General features: G+C 33.0%; 1 protein-coding gene across 1 annotated transcript; it reads right to left on the reverse strand.

The window, feature by feature from the left end:
- Window positions 1-3165: 3165 nt before the first annotated feature.
- On the reverse strand, window positions 3166-20349 carry LOC127541691 (vomeronasal type-2 receptor 116-like). Its single transcript, XM_051966906.1, has 4 exons — window positions 20290-20349; window positions 8511-8729; window positions 7281-7404; window positions 3166-4070 (listed from the first exon to the last, which is right to left on the reverse strand). Exons 1-4 carry the CDS (start codon window positions 20347-20349, stop codon window positions 3166-3168), a joined length of 1308 nt encoding a protein of 435 aa, XP_051822866.1.
- Window positions 20350-21450: the final 1101 nt, after the last annotated feature.

Here is a 21450-nt window from a genome sequence, read left to right on the forward strand (position 1 = left end):
GAGATCCTATGCCTGTTACAGACTCAATCACAGGTGTAAACTGGACCCACAGTTGTTGATGCTTCTTTCTGGGTCAGTCTTCAACCCAGGGTCTTACTGGTCTAGGTTTGGGAAAAACCTTAAATCTAAGCTTTTATTGACCAGATCAATCCACAATTTAATTTGAGGAATTATTCCAATGATATTTGAAGAGACCTACTAGAAGAACTTTGCTGTCCTGCTGTCTTTATTCCGCCATTTTGGCCGAATTGGAATTCCTTGAAATATAATGTCCAGACACCAATTTAGTCACAGTTTTCTGGTGTACTAATAATGCTTAAGTCTTCTTTCATCAATGTCTTAAGGGTTAGTTATTTTGAAACATATTTTTTTCTAATTTTATACTTATTTGTATTATTTTTAAATACATGTCTCATTGAGAAATTATTTTTCTTTTTTATTTTAATTTCAAAGAATTTTTTTCATACTTATTATTCTAAGCTAAAGATTCTTCTTCCAATACTTTGTTCTGTAGGCCACATTTATTTCTGCATTTTTTCCACTATCATTTTCATTCAATTTTTAAAATCATTTTAATTTCTTAAAAACACTTAATCTCATGTTTTAAACTAACCTAATGAAAGCCAGTGTGAATTCAAATTATTTATTAAACATTATATGTACTTCTAAAGTTTATATCTATAATAAGAAATTAAGTCAAATACTTAAGAAAATTCCTTATCTGGAAAAGTCTCAAACATAGAAAAATAGGGAGGGGATTTGAAAATTGATCTGACTCTTGAAGATAGTAAAGAAAACTATTATATAGAGCTGAGAAAAGTTGCCCTTTTTTTAAATACACTCCTACATACACACACACACACACCCCCCAAAATATAGTTGTATATGTTGGTTGGGGATGTGGAATATGATGCCTCAGAATTGTTTTAATATTTTTCACTAATTAATAATAATTTACAGATTTTTTTCAGGTAACTAGTAATGACTTTAATTTATTTTTCCTAAAAATCATCTATTCATGTCTTCTGTCAATTTATTAACTGGGGAATACTTTGTATATATTCCTACATTTGGTTAAGTTCCATACTTGTTTATTAAATGAGATGTTCTTCAAAGACATTTGATATATATACATATTCACAAATATATATATATATTACTCTTTGTTGCTTTTCTCCTAATTAGTTACATTTTTATGCAAATCATTTTTAATTTTCATGTAAATTTTTTTTATTAGGTTTCCTGTGATCCTTTTTATCTCCTGTTTGGTCACAAATTCTTGCCTTATTCATAGGTCTGACAGATGTATTCTTCCATGCTCCTTCAATTTAAGTATATGAATACCTTTTATGTCAAAATCATTTCTCTTTTCTAATGTTATCTTAATATTTGGTGTATTATGTTGGTTTATAGCTAGTTCTGCAAAACTGTCTTCCAGTTTTGCCCACAAATTTTCTCATATGGTGAGTTTTATTCTGAAAGCTAGGGTCTTGTATGAATTTATCTCCTGTCCTGCCATTTTGCTGAAATGATTCATTATTTCAACTTGTTTTTAAGATGATTTTCTAGAGTTTCCTAGGTACAAAATCACATCATCTACAAAAAGTGATAGACACATCTTGCCCCCTTCTTGATCCTCAGGAAGACTTTGATTTGTTATACTTAACTCAGTGACACAGGGATGGGAAATCGTATGGGCCTACTTCTGAAATTAAGACAATTAAGTTTTTCCCAAGCTAAAGGGTCAGGAGAATTTTCTGGCCTGCAAAAGTGAATTTGGAATTGGAGAAAGTATGAATTTATGAGAAGGCATATCTTCCATTTGGTCTGGGAGTAAGATAACATTCATTTGCTGTCAAGAAAAGCATGAAGGACTGAGTTCCAACACTTCTAAATTTTTAGAAGGCAAAGGAATTGTAGGTTTGTAGCATACTTGGGAATGAGAGGAGAGGAGAGCCAGGAGTTCTGAGAATGTCTGAGGTGCCAGGTTGGGGACAATATGTTATGATTTCTAGAAGAATTACCAAGGAACCTGTTCTTGAATTTTTCTCCTTCCTCACTTCAAATTTTTTCTTCTCTTTTATATTGTTTCTGAAGAGCGCTGACCTGTAAATATCATTATTATCAACTTAGGGAATCTCCTATTGTTTTTGGATGGAATATACATTTTAAAAAAGAAAGAAAAGAAAGAACAGAGATCTGGGCAGGGGAATTTTTGTAAATCTTTTCTTTATTGCAGAAATATTAGTGTATTCTCAAAAAGTACCACATCCTATAACCTGTTGTTGGTAGTTGTAGTCGTTTTTTTTTTTTTTAAGAGAATGTCACAGAATTTCACCCATCAATTTCCCTTTGAAATATCTAAACCAAAGTTACATTCAAAGATCTCAGAAAAACAAAAGAGATGATAGGTTGCAATAATGGATGATGCCATGAATAAATAATATTGAAGTAGTTTCCTTGAAGAAAGAAAAGAATATTGTTACTCCTCCAATATTATTGTCTCATTTTTATTGTTCCATGACAATCAACTACTTATATGTCCAAAGTATCATTACCACAAGTATTTGATAGAAATAATAAGGCTTTGGAACAGATTTCTAGATCCAATCATCACTCTACAATTACATAATTGATGGAAAAGAGGTTAAATAACTTTGAGTACATATTCACTGGTTAGAAACCATTCTACTCATCAAACTACTTAGTATTCTCCCATAAATCTTCTCTCAAAGCTATGTTTAATTCACTCAAAAATATTTGTTAATAATATAATTCAAGCAATCTGGGGGGGAAATTAAAGTTCCAACTTTGCAAGTAACAAATAAATGATTCAGAATGCTGGATGGACTTACTAAAGATTAGAATTGGAAACCAGATAGTCATTTACTTAAATTCCACAATTGTTTTCCACAATATTTAAAAATGTTATTCACGTATTGTCTGCTATGTGTAAAATAATTCAAAACAGCAACAGATCCCATTCCAACTCTATTCTAAAGTCAGGCAAGAGTATGCTTTCAAAATGGTATTACATTCAAATAAAAAGATGAATATTAGTGAAAACAGATAAATGAATCAGATACATTTAACATGTTTTATTTATGACTTCAGATCAAAGGAGTTCCTTGACTGTGACTGATGAGCTTGAGAAGACCTGGCTTCTCAGGAAGTACCTTTCCTTTTCAGGATCTCCAGGGTATTTCTGTCTGACCTCAGAAGGATCACATAGCACTTGGGAGCAAAGATGCAAGTGAGAATCCCGGCACTGGAGGTCAAGATGGCAAAGACTTCCAAGGCCACGATGGCCTTGCCCTTGGAGCTCTGGTACGAGGGCAGGAAGGAGATCCAGACGCTGCAGAACACAAGCATGCTGAAGGTCAGGAACTTGGCTTCGTTGAAAGTGTCCGGCAGGTTCCTGGCCAGGAAAGCCACGGTGAAGCTCGCCAAGGCCAGCAAGGCCATGTAGCCCAGGACACAGTAGAAGATGAGGAGGGAGCCCTCATTGCACTGGATGATAATGGAGCCAGGCTCAGAGTGGATGTCCATCTCCAGGAAGGGAGGGTATGTCCCAAGCCAGATGCCACAGAGACACATTTGGATGAGGGTGCAGGTGAAAATGAGAGAGTAAGATGCTGTGGATCCCAGCCAGCTCCGGAGCCTGCTCCCTGGTCTGGTGGCCCTGAAGGCCAGAACCACAGTGATGGTTTTAGCCAAAATGGATGAAACGGCCACCGTGAAGACAACTGCGAATGTGGTTTGGCGCAGCAAGCAGGTGGCTGTGGTAGGATGGCCAATGAAGAGCAAGGAGCAGAGGAAGCAGAGGCTGAGGGAGACCAGCAGAGTGTAGCTGAGACTGCGGTTATTGGCTTTGACTATGGGGGTGTCCCTGTGCTTCAGAAAGATCCCCAGGACCAACACAGTAAAGAGGGAGAAGCAGATGGCTGCACAGGCCAGAATCATTCCCAGAAGTTCCTCATAGGCCAGGAAGGTCACAGTCCTGGGGAGGCAACGATCTCTTTCCCTATTAGGATATTGATCTTCAGGGCATTGCAGGCACTCCTCTGCATCTGTGAACACCAATAAAATCATGCTATATCCCAGACTAATCATTTTTTTGGTCTCCTCAAAAAGCATGGTGTCATTCATTTCAGATCAAATTCAGTCTCATTTTTGGACTTCTAAATCAGAAGCACATGAATTTTGGAGGCTGAATAAGATAAAGACACATGTCAGGATCATCATTTCTCCACATATAGATTAAATAATGTGCTGAATGTATTTGTTCCATAGCATAACTTTACTGAACAACAAATTAAACTCTTGACAATCCATTTCAATTTGAAATCACCTACAATTTGACAAAAGGCATTTAATCAAATGGCAAATTGGCTTCCAGATGAGTCATTTTTCAATAAGAGGGAAGTGTCAAATTGAGTAATTGCTATGGAAATATTAAGGGAAAACTACCTTGGTTAAGGCAGCCAGATAGCATGTTGATATAGTAAGAGCCATGAATGTCAGAAAGACCTGATTTCAAATATAACTTCATAAAGTTATTAACTTGTGTGACCCTGGACAAATTATACAATCCTAATGCCTCAAAAAATAAAAATAAAAGATTCTCTTCTTTCAGGAAATTCAGATAGAACTATGAATTCTGAAATATTCTTTAAAAATATTAAATACTCAAACTACTAGGAGACCAAGATTTTAAGTAATCCAATATCAATTGATAGTATTGAATTAAGTTTGTAACAACTCTTTTTCGATTGGCAAGGAACAGCAAACTGAGTGGATCCCGAGCAACTGGAGAATGGCTGAAGTCATAGTAAATGAATGTTATGGAATATTATTGTAAGAAATGATGAGCAGGATGACTTCAAAAAGATCTGGAGAAAACTATATGAACTGATGCTAAATGAAGTGAGTAGAGAGAACATTGTACATAGCAACACCAAGATAATGTGATGATCAACTCTGATGTACATGGTGATTTAGGCTAATTCCAATAGACTTGTGATAGAGAGAGCCATCTGCATCCAGACAGAAAACTATGGGGACTGAATGTAAATTGGAATATAGTATTTTCACCTTTTTGTTGTTATTTGCTTGATTTTTTCCTTTTTCTCATTTTTTTTTCCTTTTTGATCTTATTTTTCTTGTGTAGCATGATAAATATGGAAATATGTATAATAGAACTGCATGTGATTAACATTTATTAGACTACTTGTTGTCTAGGGGAGGGGTGGGAAGAAAGGAGGGAGAAAAATTCAGAACACAATGTTTTGCAAAAGTGAATATTGAAAACTAACTTTGCATATATCTTGAAAACAAAAAGCTATTAATAAAAAAACACTGAATTAATTGTTAGGAATCACCCAAGGAAGGAGAAATATTTGATTCACTGGAGAATTATATACTCCTTTTTTTAATGGTACAATATTACCATCATTTTTCTCAAGTATTAAGAAAGGATATTACAAGATACATTTTATGAGGCAAATAAAGTCCACTATCCAAATTAAAAAAGCATAAAACAAAGGTGATATCTTTTTAAATTACTAATATCTATTTAAAAATTTTAAATAAACTCCTGACAAGTGCTTTGCAGTGATTCACCCATCATACAATTCATTCTCTGCAATTTCTATTTAAATTAGAGATACAAAAATAGTTCAAATATAGGGGAAAAAAGGACATCAATTCAAGACAAAAATTTTAACAAAGAAAAAAAATTTTAGGAAAGGAAAAGAAATGCTTATTCTGAAAACACTACAAAAAATGTAAAAAAGAATTTTTATAGTATAATACTATCTTTTAAAAATTACCAAATTATGAAAAAATGTATGCAAGTATCTTTCCTAGTGAATATAGGAATAAAATTCAGATGACTAATCTTCTCCTTAATTACTACAGAAGTGGAAATGGAATTAAAAACATTAAAATGAGAGAAATTAAAACATAAAGACAGAAAAAAAGATGTCCAAATGTTTCTATTTCAAATGACAAAGTTTTATTTAAAAAATAATAGGGAACTATTTAAGGAACTAATAGAAAACTAATAAATCATTCAAGCAAACAACAAAATAAATCTATTGGAACCTATAAATTTTTACATAATGAAAAGATTTATAAAGAAAAAGAAATTCTACTTGAAATAACTGCAAAAGTGCATACAATATCAAAATATCTTTGGAACTATTCAAAATCCTTATGTTGCTTCAATTACAAAAAGGTCCTTAAAGAAATAAATTACAATTAAATTAAAAGGAGAAATGGTCTATTTTTCTGGATTGACTATAGTGACATAAGCAAAATGAAAATAAAAGTCCAAGAATCCCAAAAGACAGACAAAGAGTAACTACAGTGAGAGGGAGGGAGGGGAGGAAAGAGGGAGACAGAGAGAGAAAGAGAGAGAGAGAGAGAAAGAGAGAGAGAGAGAGAGAAATACAGACGAGACAGAGAGACAGATTGAGACAGAGACAGAGACAGAGACAGAGACAGAGAGAGGGGGAGGGAGAGAGGGAGAGAGATTTAAATGGAGAGAGGACACTTTGTTCAGTGAAAGATAAGCTACCAAAAAAAACAAAATTTTAAACTTTTGAACATACCATTTTATGAGGCAACACCAATTACAAAGCAAATCAAGCCAAGGACTCATCAGTTTTGAAAATGAACCTCACATTCAGTGGGTTGGGGTGAGATATGGCCAATTTTTATCCATTTTGGGGGGATCTGATTTCCTAGAGTCAGGACTCCAACCATCTGAAAATAGCTTTACAAAAAAAAAAAAAAAAAAAAAAAAAACTCCCTCCAGGACTCCAGTTAATCTGATAATCTTAAAATATTTCATGAAGATTAACTCCAAAGACAAGACTCCTACTCTCAAACCAAATGCATCTGTGCTTAAATATTTTTTTTATATGTTAAGTTTTGTCCTATTAGTATTTCTTTTAGGAGCAAGAAAGTTTAGAAATAAATTTTAGATTAAGCGTTCCTACAGGAACAAGGAAGATTACAATTAGGCCACAAGGTCAGGGAAGTATTAGGAATTCCCATGATAGTTAAATCCTGGTGGATTCTGCTCAGATAGATTTTTGGCATTTTGAACCAGGGCTTGCTCTTGATAGTTATAGGAGTGACTACAAAGCACATGGAATGCAAGGAACTGATTAATTGCAGTGTTATTTTAACTCAGAGATTATTATTTTGCCAAGGAAACATCACTTCAGTTTGAGATTAAGTGGGAGAAAGGCAGTTTATATTTAGGAAGTTACCGGTCTGATTGGAAATCTTGTCTTCAGGACATGGGATGCAAGCAAAGCAGCAGATGGGTTGGTTTTCAAGAGATGTTTTCTTGAATCCAGGGCCACATTTCACACTGCACATGGAAGTTGGAGTCTGTATTTCCATTAGAGAAAGAAAGAAAATGGCATTGAAAGAAGGACTGCTGAAAGGTGAATTTAGTGAGGAAATAATGATTTCTAAGCACTTTTATAGAAGACAGTTAGAAAACCATATTTTCCATTCTGCAGGACAAGAATGATCTAATTTCACTGGAGAATTTGTACTTTCTTCTTACAATCCATATCATTTTATCCCCAGTGAACCTTCACAGATGCAAAAGTTTGAACTTTTGTTCTACACTAGGCACAATCAAGTTCTTTGATAATTTTTAATTGTAATAACTTGCTGCCTTATTTTTTCCCCAAAAGTACCATTTGAAATCTAAATTTCATTCCATTTTTAATTGCTTCTATTGAAACAATTCATTGATCACATAAGTGGGGACATTTTGTTAATTCTCCCCACCAAAGTAGTAGGTTTTTTGTGTTTTCATAAAGTACTCAGAATGTTTCAGATAATCATTACTGTAGAGACTATTCATCATAATATACAAATTACACAGGTCAGATTTATTGAATATAAGCAAGACTGGCTAAACTTATTCTTGGACTGACCCTTGGAGTTTCTTCTTGAGACGATTGTGAAGAGTGGGATGGAATTTATTCAAATGCATAGACAGATGCCACTGTATATATTTGACATCAGCAGAGAATATATAACTATAGTATTTAAATTAAAAATCTCTAAAAAATAATTTATCTTTCCTGATACAAACTCAGATTCAATTATTTATATACTTATAAGAATCCAGATATTGGACAGTCTTCTGTAAATAAGTCCCTTTGGGGAATAATTTTCCTCTGCTCTGTACCCTATTATTATTTTCCAAACTTGACCACTTGATTTAGTATATTTCAAGATTCTCTCAGTATGAACAATTCAGCTCTTTATGTAACTTAGCTGGAAAGAATGTGCAAGATTGAAAAAAAATCAGACAATTCCTATGTTCAGAGCAAAAAAGAAGAATATGGGGATGTTAGTACCATATCACAAACATTTTCAGTGTCTCTGGGGAACCTCCTGGTATCAATGATGAAACAACAAGTGTCCTGGAATCTAAAGAGTCAAAGTGATAAAATTCATATTCATTAGTCCTTTACCTGATGGAAATCTTCTGGCCAATCTATGTCTTCTTCCTTAATGGTGAATCTCTGAGCAAGAGGATACACTTCACCCACTTTGACCAGTGTCTCTATCTGACCAGGGAAGGATTTATAATTTAGGATATCATAAGCCTCAGCAACTGGCTTGGTTCCATTCCAACACGATTCATCACTGGCATTAGTGACAGAATTGATACACTTCAGAAAGTGGTGGAGCTGAAGGCAAGGAGAGGTGGTTGTTAATCTTTGGGGAAAGAAGGGTTTATGCCCCATGTCCCAAGATTGACAATCAATGGAAAACAGATTCAAAAAATTGTCATTCTCCTTCTTAAGCTCCTCTTAGAGCTCTGAACTCTTTCTCCTTGCAAGCTAAGTTCAATGGAAAAATAGCAAAGCCAGTAACCAATTATGGGTTGAATATGTGAATATGTGACTAAATATTCAACATATTGAAAGACATCTGACAAGCAAAAGCTTACCACTTCTTTATTATTAGATTTTGACAACCCCAAACTGGGCATATTTTTTAAAAATCTTAACATTAAAACTTAACAAATAACATAATATATAGTGGGTGCTAAAGAAATGTGTAATGATGAACTGGATTGCAGGTGATATCTTATTCCTTGTAGAAAAGAGTCAAATAAAAATACAATATGAATCTCTGAAGTGGTTGATAAAGTCAACTTAAGAATAAAGGAGAATTTGACATTCAGGGTGATACAATTCATCCTTTGGAAATTTCAGTCCTTCAAAAGACATGGGAAGGAGAATGATTCCAATAGAAGAAATTATAAAAGAAATTTCAAAATGACAAATTGAAATACTAAGACAATCTAAGAAAGATTTGAGAAGCATACTTTTCAATAAAAGTCAGAAATTTATCTGTATTCATTGGTTGAGGAATATTTTCAAGAAAATTTCCCAGAGAGCTAGAAAATGTAGAATGAGAAGACTGGAAAACAGAAAATAAATCTGCATTGTTTTCAACGAGAAAGTTCTTGGTAAGACTTTAATACTTTAAGACTTTTTTTTAAAAGTGTGAAAAGAAAGAATCTAATTGGCCAGAAAAAATAATACACATTTGTTGTTCAGTCATTGAGTCCTGTCCAACTTTTTTTGACTCCACCAACCATAGTATTCCTTTTTCTGTTATGCTTTACTATCTCTTAAAGTTTGTGCAAATTCATGTTCATGGTTTCATGATAGTATCTATCTATCTTATTCTCTGCCTAATCCTTTTTATCAAATCATTCATAAGAGGAGGGGATTAACAGCTTCCCTTTAAAGTACTAGACAAATATAAAGAGATGACATGTAGGAATTAATCTGCACATCTGACAGAAACAGTAAAAATTTTAAAAAGAACCTTGAAGAGAAAAGAAGGAAGTATGGTTGGCAATATTTAGTTTGATCTCTACATGAGTATTATAAATAGAGTATAAGCTAATGAAGAAAAGAGGGAAAAGACTTCATTAATAAACCTTAAGCTTCCTGCTTAAATAAAAGAAAATCATTGAAATTAGATCATTAAAAAATGTTTATCAGGCAGTGTCAGGATAGCTGACTAGAAGAATCAATTCAACTAAATTTTCTCAATGTTTTTTTTTTTTTTTCAATCTTTCCTCAAATCAAATTCTGGAGCAGCACAGTCAATAAAATATCATGATAAGACATTTTCTCATCTCAAAACAACTTGTAAAGTTGGAAGGAAATGTCTGTAGCAGCTCCTTGGGGCCTAAATCAGAGTGGACAAAAATAAAAAGAGCATTGAAGACAACTGCAAGAGCACCTGCAGTGACTTACAGAACTATTATTCTACACCCAAATGCCCTCACTTGTATTATGAATTCTACTAGGTTATAATCACTCTCTAGATTACCAGGTTCCCAATATTTTTAACATAGCAACCAGCACCTTCAAGCACAACGCATCATTCTTACGATATAGTGTCCAATAATGGTTTGTCTTCATTTAAAAAAAATGAATGCATCATTGATGCAAATATACTCATGTCAAAATATCAGCTATGCTGCTCAGCTATCAATGTTAATAGAAGTTTAAAAAAATGATCAATTAGAAATTGATTAGAAATTTAAATTTTCAATGGCAATGAAAGAGACCACTATAAAGGTCGTAATTTGGAATAGATATAATGAATGTCTCCTGCCACATAGATTCAGACACAGAGGAATGTGTAAAAGGAAGCACCCCAACATTTTCAAAAAGATTGCTCTATCAAAGTTAAAATAAATGCCTATTATCACAAGTAATTTCATTATTTTTGACCAAATTTCAATGTAATCCCAAAAGGAAAAACCTGGAAAATATATGGAGGAATAAGTATTTTATTGAACTTTCAAGTGATTGCTTCTTCATCTTTAGAATAGATCCCTAACAATATAATGTGAATACCCTGTGCTGAGTCCAATTTTGGAATAAAAATGTTACCTTCCAAGAAAGATTTGAGTTTCTTGCCAGGTCTGATGCCTCTTTTGCCTCAGAATGGATCATTTGATGGAGAGCATGGGCAATTAAATACACTGCATTGTAAACATTGGGAATCAGTTCCATAAGGACCATGTCAATTTGCATAACAGGAATATCTCTAAAGGAAAAATCTCCTGGGCACAAAGGATAGAACATTTCTGCACCTTTTTTATCTGAAAATCTACAATTAAAGACAGATTCCCAGAAAGCTTTTAGGAAAATGTCCTCAGGGTTCACGATTGGATATATGTTTCTTACAAACTCTGTGAAACCTGGAATCTCCTTCTGGGCATGAGAAAATAGTATTGTACCATGAAAAATGGGAAACTGATCAAAATTAGTAGCAGTAGAAAAATCCCAAGAAGACACGGTAACCAACAATTTTCCATAAGGTATATAAGTTTTCAATAAAATAGAAAGTTCTTGAAGGGAATCAGAATCTCCATAGATGAAAATCACATTTGATGATGATGCAATGATCCTAGAAAGGAGGTTAAAATCTTCTTTCCTTTTAAAATTTTGAGGCACGCTTTCCTTCATAGCTACACACAGCCCATTCCTGGCCATCTCTTCTTTCAGATCAATGAAGAACATTTCCCCTCTTGTGCTAGCCGAAAGGAGCAGTCCCACCCAAGTCCACTCAAAATGCAGCATCAATTGGATGAATGCCAGATGAAGAGTAGATTCCCTGCTGCCCAGCTGATAGACATATGGATACTGAACCTTATCATTCAGGAGAGGATCAAATAGGCCATAGCTAATCTAAATAAAATAAGAAGAAGATAGAAATGATCATTTAAACTCATTCAGAGTAAAAATTTGTCCTTCATATTTGTATGTCAAGCAAGTATATTACTTTCAGAAAGTAGATAATGAATAAATGCTTGCAAATTTTTATTTATAGTTTTTGGTTACAAAATTATACTATTGGCCCTCTTCAACAATGAGATGAACCAAATCAGTTCCAATAGAGCAGTAATGAATTGAACCAGCTTCACCCAGCAAAAGAACTCTGGGAGATGACTATGAACTACTACATAGAATTTCCAATCCCTCTATTTTTGTCTGCCTGCATTTTTTATTTCCTTCACAGGCTAAATGTACACTATTTCAAAGTCCGCTTCTTTTTGTACAGCCAAATAACTATATGGATATATATATAGTATTTGACTTATACTTTAATTTATTTAACATGTATTGTCAACCTGCCATCTGGGGGAGAGGGTGGGGAGAAGGAGCGGAAAAGTTGAAACAAAAGATTTTGCAACTGTCAATGCTGAAAAATTACCCATGCATATATCTTGTAAATTAAAAGTCATAGAATAAAAAAATTAAATTAAATTAAAAATTACACTATTAAATGATGGAATAATTGAAAGGAAATGCTAAAACTGTATCTGATGAATCCATTCTCCAATGTCTCTACCAAGCAATTCCTAAGTCATTGCTTAAAACATTTCCAGGAGAAAAGACTCAGTTTCCCCCCAAAAGTCCATTCCTCTTTTAGGCAATTTGATCAAAGGAGAGAATGTTTTTTTTTTCTTAATTTTGTAACTAAATCAAACTCTTTGGAATATTGATTTGTTGCTTGAATTTCTTTAGTGTTGATTCAATGGAACGTTTTAGTGTCTCTGGCAAGAATCTGTTACTTAAATAAGTAGCATAGTTGCATGGTCTCTCTCACTCATATCACATCCTTTTCAGCTCTAATATCAATCTTTTCTTTACTCAGACTTTCTATATCACACTTTCCCTCCTCTTGTGAATCCAAGCATAATTTTATTTCCTTGATAATAAGTATGTCTGACATCATGCTCTAGGGGAGAAAGTTCTCCATGTCAAACCCACTGAGAAATGGGAGATGGAAAATTTCTCCTACTGAAATCTACTGGAAAGATTGTCATTAAAATATTTCCCCAATACATCACTAAGAACTCTCTGACATAAGCAATGGTTCACCCCTCCATACCTAAGGAGCACCCTAATTTTTATCTCTAACAACAAAAAATGATGCACCTGTGTGAGACCTTCAATCATCATCCAGAAGATGAGAAATTTTCATATGTACAGTTTCTTCGTTACATCATTAAGCCCCAATTTTCTGAGAAGGACATTAAGTAACTAGTAAGGATATCTGATTTTAATCAGGTCCCACTAATCCAATCAGCAAGACTATCCTGATCAAGATTCAAAAACAGATGGACTTGTGAGAAGAAACTCCTAAGGCCAAGTGTTTCAAAGAGTATCATCTAATTCCCATATAATGTGAAGATGATGTAACATAACGTCACTTTATTCTTGGACATGTGATTTAAAAATATGTAAAATATGACCCACAATCATGACAATTTTTTCCTTCAGGAGAGTAATTATGAAATGGCTCTCTTTTCTAATGCCAGTTAGAAAGCAAATCTATTTTTCAAAAATTAAGGCATGGTTCTACTTGCCATATGCTAAGTATCCTCTCATTGAGTAAAGAAACTGAAATTAACTTAGCTATGAAATAGCACTCTATAACTAACAAATTTACCAGAAGAAGAGAAGGGGCAAAGTACAAATGTTGGAGGGAATGCAGAAAATTGGGATGCTTATAGACTATTATAGACTATTTGGGTATTATGAATTGATTCAATGATTTTGAAGAGCAATTTAAAATTGCACTAAAAAGATATAAAATGAACTGAACAACTTGTACAGCAATACCACTATTAGATTTATATCCCACAGTTATCAGGGTAAAAGGAAATAATTCTACATTTTATAAAATATCGTTATTAACTCTCCTAGGGATGGAAAAGAATTATTAATGGCCATCAACAGGAAAATCTTAAAGGAGTTGTATATAATTGTGATGTAGTACTATGGTGGTATGGCAGTATGGCATGAAACACATGGAAAATCTCAGATCAAATTATTTAGAATGAAATGAGCAAAACCAAGACAACATCAAACATAAACTCAGAAGCATGATTCAAATATTATTCCTCAATAACTTAACTATTCTGAGAAATATAAACTTTGAAATCACCTATGAAGGACTTATGAAGGAAAACTCTATCAACCTCCAGAGAAAGAACTGATCTATGGCAATAAGTCAAACATCATTTGAGCTTTATTCTAGTGGGTCCAATATAGCATCTGGTATTTACTCAGTCATAAGTAAGCTTAATAGCTCTTTGAAATAAAATAATAACAAATAAAAATCATCAAATTAGAGGCAAAATTATCTTACTTTTAAAATGAAAACTATGAAAACTGTATCATGGTAATGCTTGATACTTTCTTTTTCAAAACTGGAAAAAAGAAAGAGGATGGCAAAGCAAGGTAAGAATTTACCTGAAGTCTCACAAATTCTCCTAAAAAACAACTATAGAATAATGAATCAAGATTAATTCAGGAGTGACAAAACCAACAAAGCCATGGAGTCAAATAATTATCTGTCCAAGACTACTTAGAAAGTGATCAAGAACATGTTTAACCCATATTGTTAGAATACTAGCTCTCTAGGGAAGAGGGATGTGGAGAGGAATGGGGAAAAATTGGAAACACAAGGTTTTGCAAGAGTGAATGTTGAAATCTATCTTTGCATGTATTTTGAAAAATAAACAGTTATTAGAAAACTTAAAACAAAAATAAGCAAGAAACATATTTGGTACCATGGTAAAAGAAAAACATACAAAAGCTGCAGTGGTTTCCAGGACAAGCAGCAAGAAGACCTCAAACTCTAAGATACATTAACAATGAGGTCCTGAGCTCCAGTACAAGAAGCTTGACACAATTCTTTTCTATCTCAAAAGCAGAATTCAATATTAACCTAAATATAAAAATATAAAATAGACTGCAAAATGAATACATGCATATGAAAGTAAAAGAAAAATTTGAAGCCTACTATAGAAAGTTTCTATGATTACAGATAAAATTAGAAACTCAGAAGAGAACAGTAATGACAAAATAGGTAGATTTGAAACCTCAAAGAAAATATGGGTTTGTTTCACACCAAAAAAGAATTCATTGTAGAAAGTCCAGCAGAAAGAGGTACAAAAGAAATTCCATTCAAAATAACAGTCAATAGTAGAAAATATTTGGAAATCTATCTGCCAAGGGAAACTCAGGAACTATACAAACATAGCTACAAAACACTTTCCACACAAATAAAGTCAGACCTAATCAGATGAAAAAACTATCAAGTTCTCATGGGTAGGTAAAGCAAATATAATAAAAATGTCAACACTACCTAAATTAATCTACTTATTTAGTGTCATACCAATCAAACTACCAAGAAATTATTTGAGAGATCAGAAAAAGTAGTAACAAAATTCATCTGGAAGAATAAAAGGTCAAGACTTTCAAGGACATTAATAAAAAATTCTAATGAAGGTGGTCTAGTAGTGCCAGACATAAAACTATATTATAAAGCAGCAGTCATCAAAACCATTTGGTACTGGCTAGGAAATAGATCAGTGGAATAGGTTAGGATCACAGGACAGAATAGGCAATAACTGTAACAATCTAGTGTTTGACAAACCCAAAGATCCCAGCTTTTGGGATAAGAACTGGGAAAACTAGAAATTAGTATGGAAAAAATTAGGGCTCGACCCACACCTAACACCATATACCAAGAGAAATTTGAAATGGATTCATGACTTAGACATAAAGAATGATATTATAAGCAAATGAAAGGAACATAGGATAGTTTACCTCTCCAATTTATGGAGGAGGAAGAAAATTGTGTCCATAGAAGGATGGAACTCACAAATAAGTACCAAATAGATAAATTTGATTATATTAAGTTTAAATTTTCTATAAAAACAAAATTAATGCTGACAAGAGCAGAAGGGAAGCAATAAATTGGGAAATCATTTTTACATTTAAGGGTTCTGATAAAGGATTCATTTCTAAAATCTATGGCGAATTGACTCAAATTTATAAGAATTCAAGCCATTCTCAATTGACAAATGGTCAAAGGATATGAACAGACAATTTTCAGATGAAGAAATTAAAATCATTTCTAATCATATGAGAAGATGCTCCAAATCATTGTTGATTAGAGAAATGCAAATTAAGAAACTCTGAGATACTAGTGCACACCTCTCAGATTGGCTAAGATGACAGGAAAAGACAAGGAAGGAGGGGATGTGAGAAAACTGGGACACTAATACATTGGTGGTGGAATTGTGAATACATCCAACCATTCTGGAGAGCAATTTAAAACTATGTTCAAACAGTTATTATACTGTGCATACTCTTTGACCTAGCAGTGTCTCTATTGGGCCTATATCCCAAAGAGATCTTAAAGGAGGGAAAGGGAGCGACTATATCCCAAAGAGATCTTAAAGGAGGGAAAGGGAGCTACATGTGAAAAAAAAGTTCGTGGCAGCCTTTTTCCTAGAGACAAGAAACTGGAAACTGAGTGGATGCCCATCAGTTGGAAAACAGCTGAATAAGCTATGATATATGAATGTTGTGGAATATTCTTGTTCTATAAAAAATGTTCAGGATGAGGATTTAGAAAGATCTGGAGAGACTTACACGAACTGATGCTAACTGAAATGAGTAGAACCAAGAGATCATTTTACATGATGACATCAATATTATACAAAAATCAATTCTGATGAATGTGACTCTTTCCAACAATGAGATGATTGAGGCCAGTTCCAATGATCTTGTGATGATGAGAGTCATCTACACCCAGAGAGAGGATTGTAGGAACTGAAAGTTTATCACAATATAACATCCTCACTTTTTTTGTTGTTTGCTTGCATTTTGTTTTCTTATTCATTTCCTTTTTTTATTTGACCTCTCATGTAGCAAGAGAATTGTATAAATATGTTTATACATATTGGATTTAAACTATATCTTAACATGTTTAATGTATATTAAATTGTTTGCAATCTGGGGAGAGGGTAGGGGGAAGGAGAAGAAAATCTGAAACAAGAGGCTATGCAAGGGTCAGTGTTGTCTAATTATCCATGCATATGTTTTGAAAATAAAAAGCTTTATTAAAAATAGAATTCATTGTAGAACTCAAAAATGATATTAAAAATCAAATAAGACTGAAGAAGGGGAGAAGGAGGATTAAATGAGAGGGAAAAAATAAGAAAACCATGAATAAAGAAGAAACAACTTAGCAAAGTAAATGTAAAAAAAAATGGCCTAAAATTTACAAAAATTCGCCAAAGAAAACAGCTCTTAAAAAGTAGAATTAGCAAAAATGGAAAATGAGGTACAAAAATTAACTGAAGTAAATACTTTCTTAGTAATTAAAATTGATTAAATGAATGCCAATGACTTCATAAGACATCAAGAAAAATGAAATGAATGCAAAAACAAATGAAAAGAAAATTAAAATCATGGCATTCTAAAATAACTGGCCTCTAACACACTTTCAAGAGCAATAATTTTAAAATTATTGGATTATCTGAAGCCATAATAAAAAAAAATTGAGCCTGTGCATAGTATTTCAAGAAATTATCAAGAAAACTGATCTGAAGCATAAAAGCAGAAGACAAAATACAACTGGAAAGATTCCAAAAATCACGATCTAAAAAGTATCCCAAAGGGAAAAATGCAAAGCACATTATTGCAATATTCTAAAATCCTTAGGTCAAGAAGATTACTTTAATGTGTGAAAATTCCAGGAGACATAATTTATTGGTAATCAATAATTAGTTTTATTAATTATGTCTAGCAGATAATTAATAAATGGTTAAAAATCAATATTTTAATTGTCATTGAGATATTTAATAAAATGATGGTAATGTGGCTTTCTCTTATAAACCAAATATAATTCATTTGAGTCACTTAACATTTATATTCACTTGAAAGAGTGAGTGTTCTCTTCAGGTGAAAATCAACTAATTAACTAAGAATTAATGAGACAATGAATATTATAGTGAGAGGTGGGTTTATTCTAATAAGCAACTGAAGACATTAAATTGATCATGTCACTCATAGGCAAAGAGGAAAAAAATCATAGCATTCCTTCCTTGGTCATGTTATAGAAAAAGATCCCCCCCAATCAATGATCAATGAAAAATGATGGGGTTACAATTCCACTTTTATGAGCTAAATTCAGTGGGCTGAATGTTTTGGGAAGAGTCAGAAATACTCTTGGAAGATTGGATTTTAAATGGTTAAAAAGAAAGGGAAAAAAACACCTGGATCCTGTATTAATTGGTAATTAACATAGGAGAGAAATAATAATTTTTCTCATTGCAAAAAAGTGAAAGAAACAAATTGAATGTTACAGAGTTGCGGTTTGTAATAACATTGATTTAAGAAGCTTGGTCTCAATAGATTGGAGACATTCACCTAGTGAAAGTGAGTATAATACTTCAGGTGAAAAATGGCACTTCAATGAAATTAAAGCAACCTTGAAATATTCTTGAAAAAAAAAAGAGACTAGAGCTACACTCAGAACTGAATATAAACTTCAAATAAAGTATAGAAAGAAGCAAAAAAGGAAAACAGGAAAGAGAAACCACAACTAGTTTAAACTGAATACCATCCCAAGTATGAACATGGTGCTTGTACTCTTAAGAACTTTATCTCAATTAAGGAAGCTAAAAATATACATAGAGAAAAGAATCAGATGCTTAGTTGATGATGATGGACTAATATCCAAAAATATTATGTTAATTAGTGGAAAAGAGGAGCATACTGCAAGTAGAGGGAAGGGAAAAATAGAACATAATAAATGATCTTATAGGAAGAGTTACAAAAGACCTATTACAGTGGAGACAAACTAGGAGAAAACATAGGCAATATTTTAAGATTAATCTCTTTGTAATCGATTCAATAAATCAATTCAAACAATAAATATCATATATATTCAGTTGGGCACAAAAATCTATCTTACTTTATGATTAAGTAGAATAATAAATGGATCAGAGTAAAAGAGAAGAGCTGATAAGAGGTAGAATATATCAAAAGAAATTGTAGTCAGAAACAAAACAGACTTTTGATGAAGACATAGGGAAAAGTACAAACAGTGAAAAAATATTCTAGAGGGAAATACACAGTAATCAAAAATATGAATATTAATTCAATGAACTCATAAAACAGAAATACATAACAGAAGGCATACAAAACAGAATGGTGATTCCAAAAGACTTGGGATGAAAAATGGCATCTGCATCTCAATAAAGAACTACTGAGACTGAATGTGGATCAAGACATATTGTTTTCACCTTTTTTGTTTGTTTATTCTTATCATTCTCATGTTTGTATGTTTTTTTTTCCTTTTTGGTCCAATTATATATCATAGAAAAAAACTTTTGAATAAACGATCATTAATCTATAGCTTTAATTCAATAAGGGAAAAAATGCCTACCAAGAAAGATTTACAAATGAATTCTACCAAATATTTGAAAATCCGTTAATTCTAATACTTAAAAACTCTTTCAGAAAATAGGCAAAGAAGCATCAATGAGTATTCTGTAAAATATTCTGTGTGATGTATAATTTCTGAAATCCTAAAAAATATAATCATCATTTCTGCTCAGGTAAGGATTGGTTGGTACACAAACAAGAAAATGGCATCTTGAATTACCCTAAACAAACTTCTGTATCTCTTACAATGTACTGTGGCCTCCAAATTGAGATCACATTAGCCTCATATTCTGTTCTGTTCTGTAAGTACCAATAGAAAACAAATATTTAGAAACTGATAAAAATTTATTTTTTGGAAAAGACTTGAAATGAATATATAAATTGTTGATGTTATGAAGGGATACATCCTATATTTGAAAAATTAGGCAGAAATTCAGGGAAGAGGCAAATGTTCATCCTAAACTGGAAGCTCTCTCTAAACATAGAAGTGGATACTCATTATTAGCAAAAACTGATGAAGACAAGTACTAGAGCTTCACTTTTTTAGGGAAAATATAAAAATCAATTTCAAAATGCAAAGGAAAAGAACCTTTTCCCTGGGAATTTTATGATGTGAAGAAAGAGAAAACTTTCTTCCATTCAAAGTCTTCAGAATTCTATACAAATACAAAGAGAATTCGAAGTATAGTGAACTTTAAGTTGTTACTTGGTTCAAAATTATGAGGCTTAAATGAATAGAGCATCACCTCATCTAGAGGACAGAGTAAGTTCCCTGATGAAAAAGGACTATTTCCCCCTTTGGGGTATCATTTGGTGTCAGAACATGATGGAAGACTCTTTAATAATTGTTTATTGACTCGTTGATATTATGTCAGTGCAGATTATAAAGAATCTGCTGCTTTAAATACAAAGAACACATTGCATAAAGGCGAGTGATAATATTGCTCTCCCTTACCTGTGGAACTTTATACAGTTCGAGAATGGTGGCCATGGCCACGGACAGCATAGTAGACATCCCTCCAATGACAGCCACAGTATTGGACTGCCTATCACAGCTATAGTTAGGGATAATTGGACCTCTTCCTGACAGCCATATTAAGGAGCTTTCCACAGCTAGTTTCTCCAGATGGAAGTTATTGAGTAAGTGGTATCCCAAAGTTATGTTGGGCAGCAAATAAGGGTTCTTATTGATCTCCTCCACAGCATACTGGAGAGCAAGGAAATGGTGATATTGTTTTAACATTAACCTAAAGTGAGAGGGAAAATGTAAAATAAAAGGCAAAACTATAAGAAACACAAGTTTTCAATGTGGAAAGAATGTCAAACATTTCAGAAACTCTTATCTTAAATCTTGCCCCTAAAATTCTCCAACACTGTGGTGCTGGGAATACCATTTCACCCCTCGAGTTCCAGTGTCCCCAATTATAAAATGAAAGTATGTCATACACAAATGATGCTATACTTGAAGTGTTACAATATGTCTATTTTTGACATAAAACTGAACATATGCAGATTTTCTATCTCATACAAACATAGAAAAATGGGTTTCTAATAAGGCAACTTGAAATGACAAGATCTTTTTAATGATCCCCTTGACCAAATGCATTGTCATGATTTTTAAGATTATACATTGTGAAGAAAATGGAACACAGGTATTTCAAAAGATTGTGATGGCAAGGTAATGGATAACATGGAAAGATTCAGAGTGCAGTACTGATTTTACTCTGATTGAAATAGCTACCTGAGCTAAAGCAGGAAGATGCACAACATTTAGAATTCCTTAGCCAAACGCCTGTTTTATTCGATTAAGGATGTACTGTTCCTCTCTTAGAAGCTAGATAACTGAGAATCAGATTATCAATTAATCAACACTTACTAACCACCTGCTTTGGCCTGGGTACTGTGCTAAACAATAAGAATACAAAAAAAATAGCAAAAGAAAATGCTGTCTTCGAAAAGATTACATTTTATAGAAAAAGACTGCTTGTAATCAGAGAGGGGAAAATAGAGAGACAGATAGACAGAGACAGAGAGAAACAGAAAGAGATACAGAGAGAAAGTGACAGAGGCAGTCAGAAAAAGAGTAGATAACCAGGGAGTGATATATTTAAGAGAC

The sequence above is a fragment of the Antechinus flavipes genome, chromosome 6 (genome assembly GCF_016432865.1).
Source record: "Antechinus flavipes isolate AdamAnt ecotype Samford, QLD, Australia chromosome 6, AdamAnt_v2, whole genome shotgun sequence".
Lineage (NCBI taxonomy): Eukaryota > Metazoa > Chordata > Mammalia > Dasyuromorphia > Dasyuridae > Antechinus > Antechinus flavipes.

Excerpts from the sequence above, each read along its gene's own strand:
- LOC127541691 (XM_051966906.1), bottom strand. The coding sequence starts at position 20,349 with ATGTCTACTATGCTGTCCGTGGCCATGGCCACCATTCTCGAACTGTAT. Across the intron at positions 7,405-8,510 it reads GGCCAGAAGATTTCCATCAG|ACTCCAACTTCCATGTGCAG; the intron begins GTAAAGGACTAA and ends ATGGAAATACAG. Across the intron at positions 4,071-7,280 it reads CAAGATTTCCAATCAGACCG|ATGCAGAGGAGTGCCTGCAA; the intron begins GTAACTTCCTAA and ends TGGTGTTCACAG.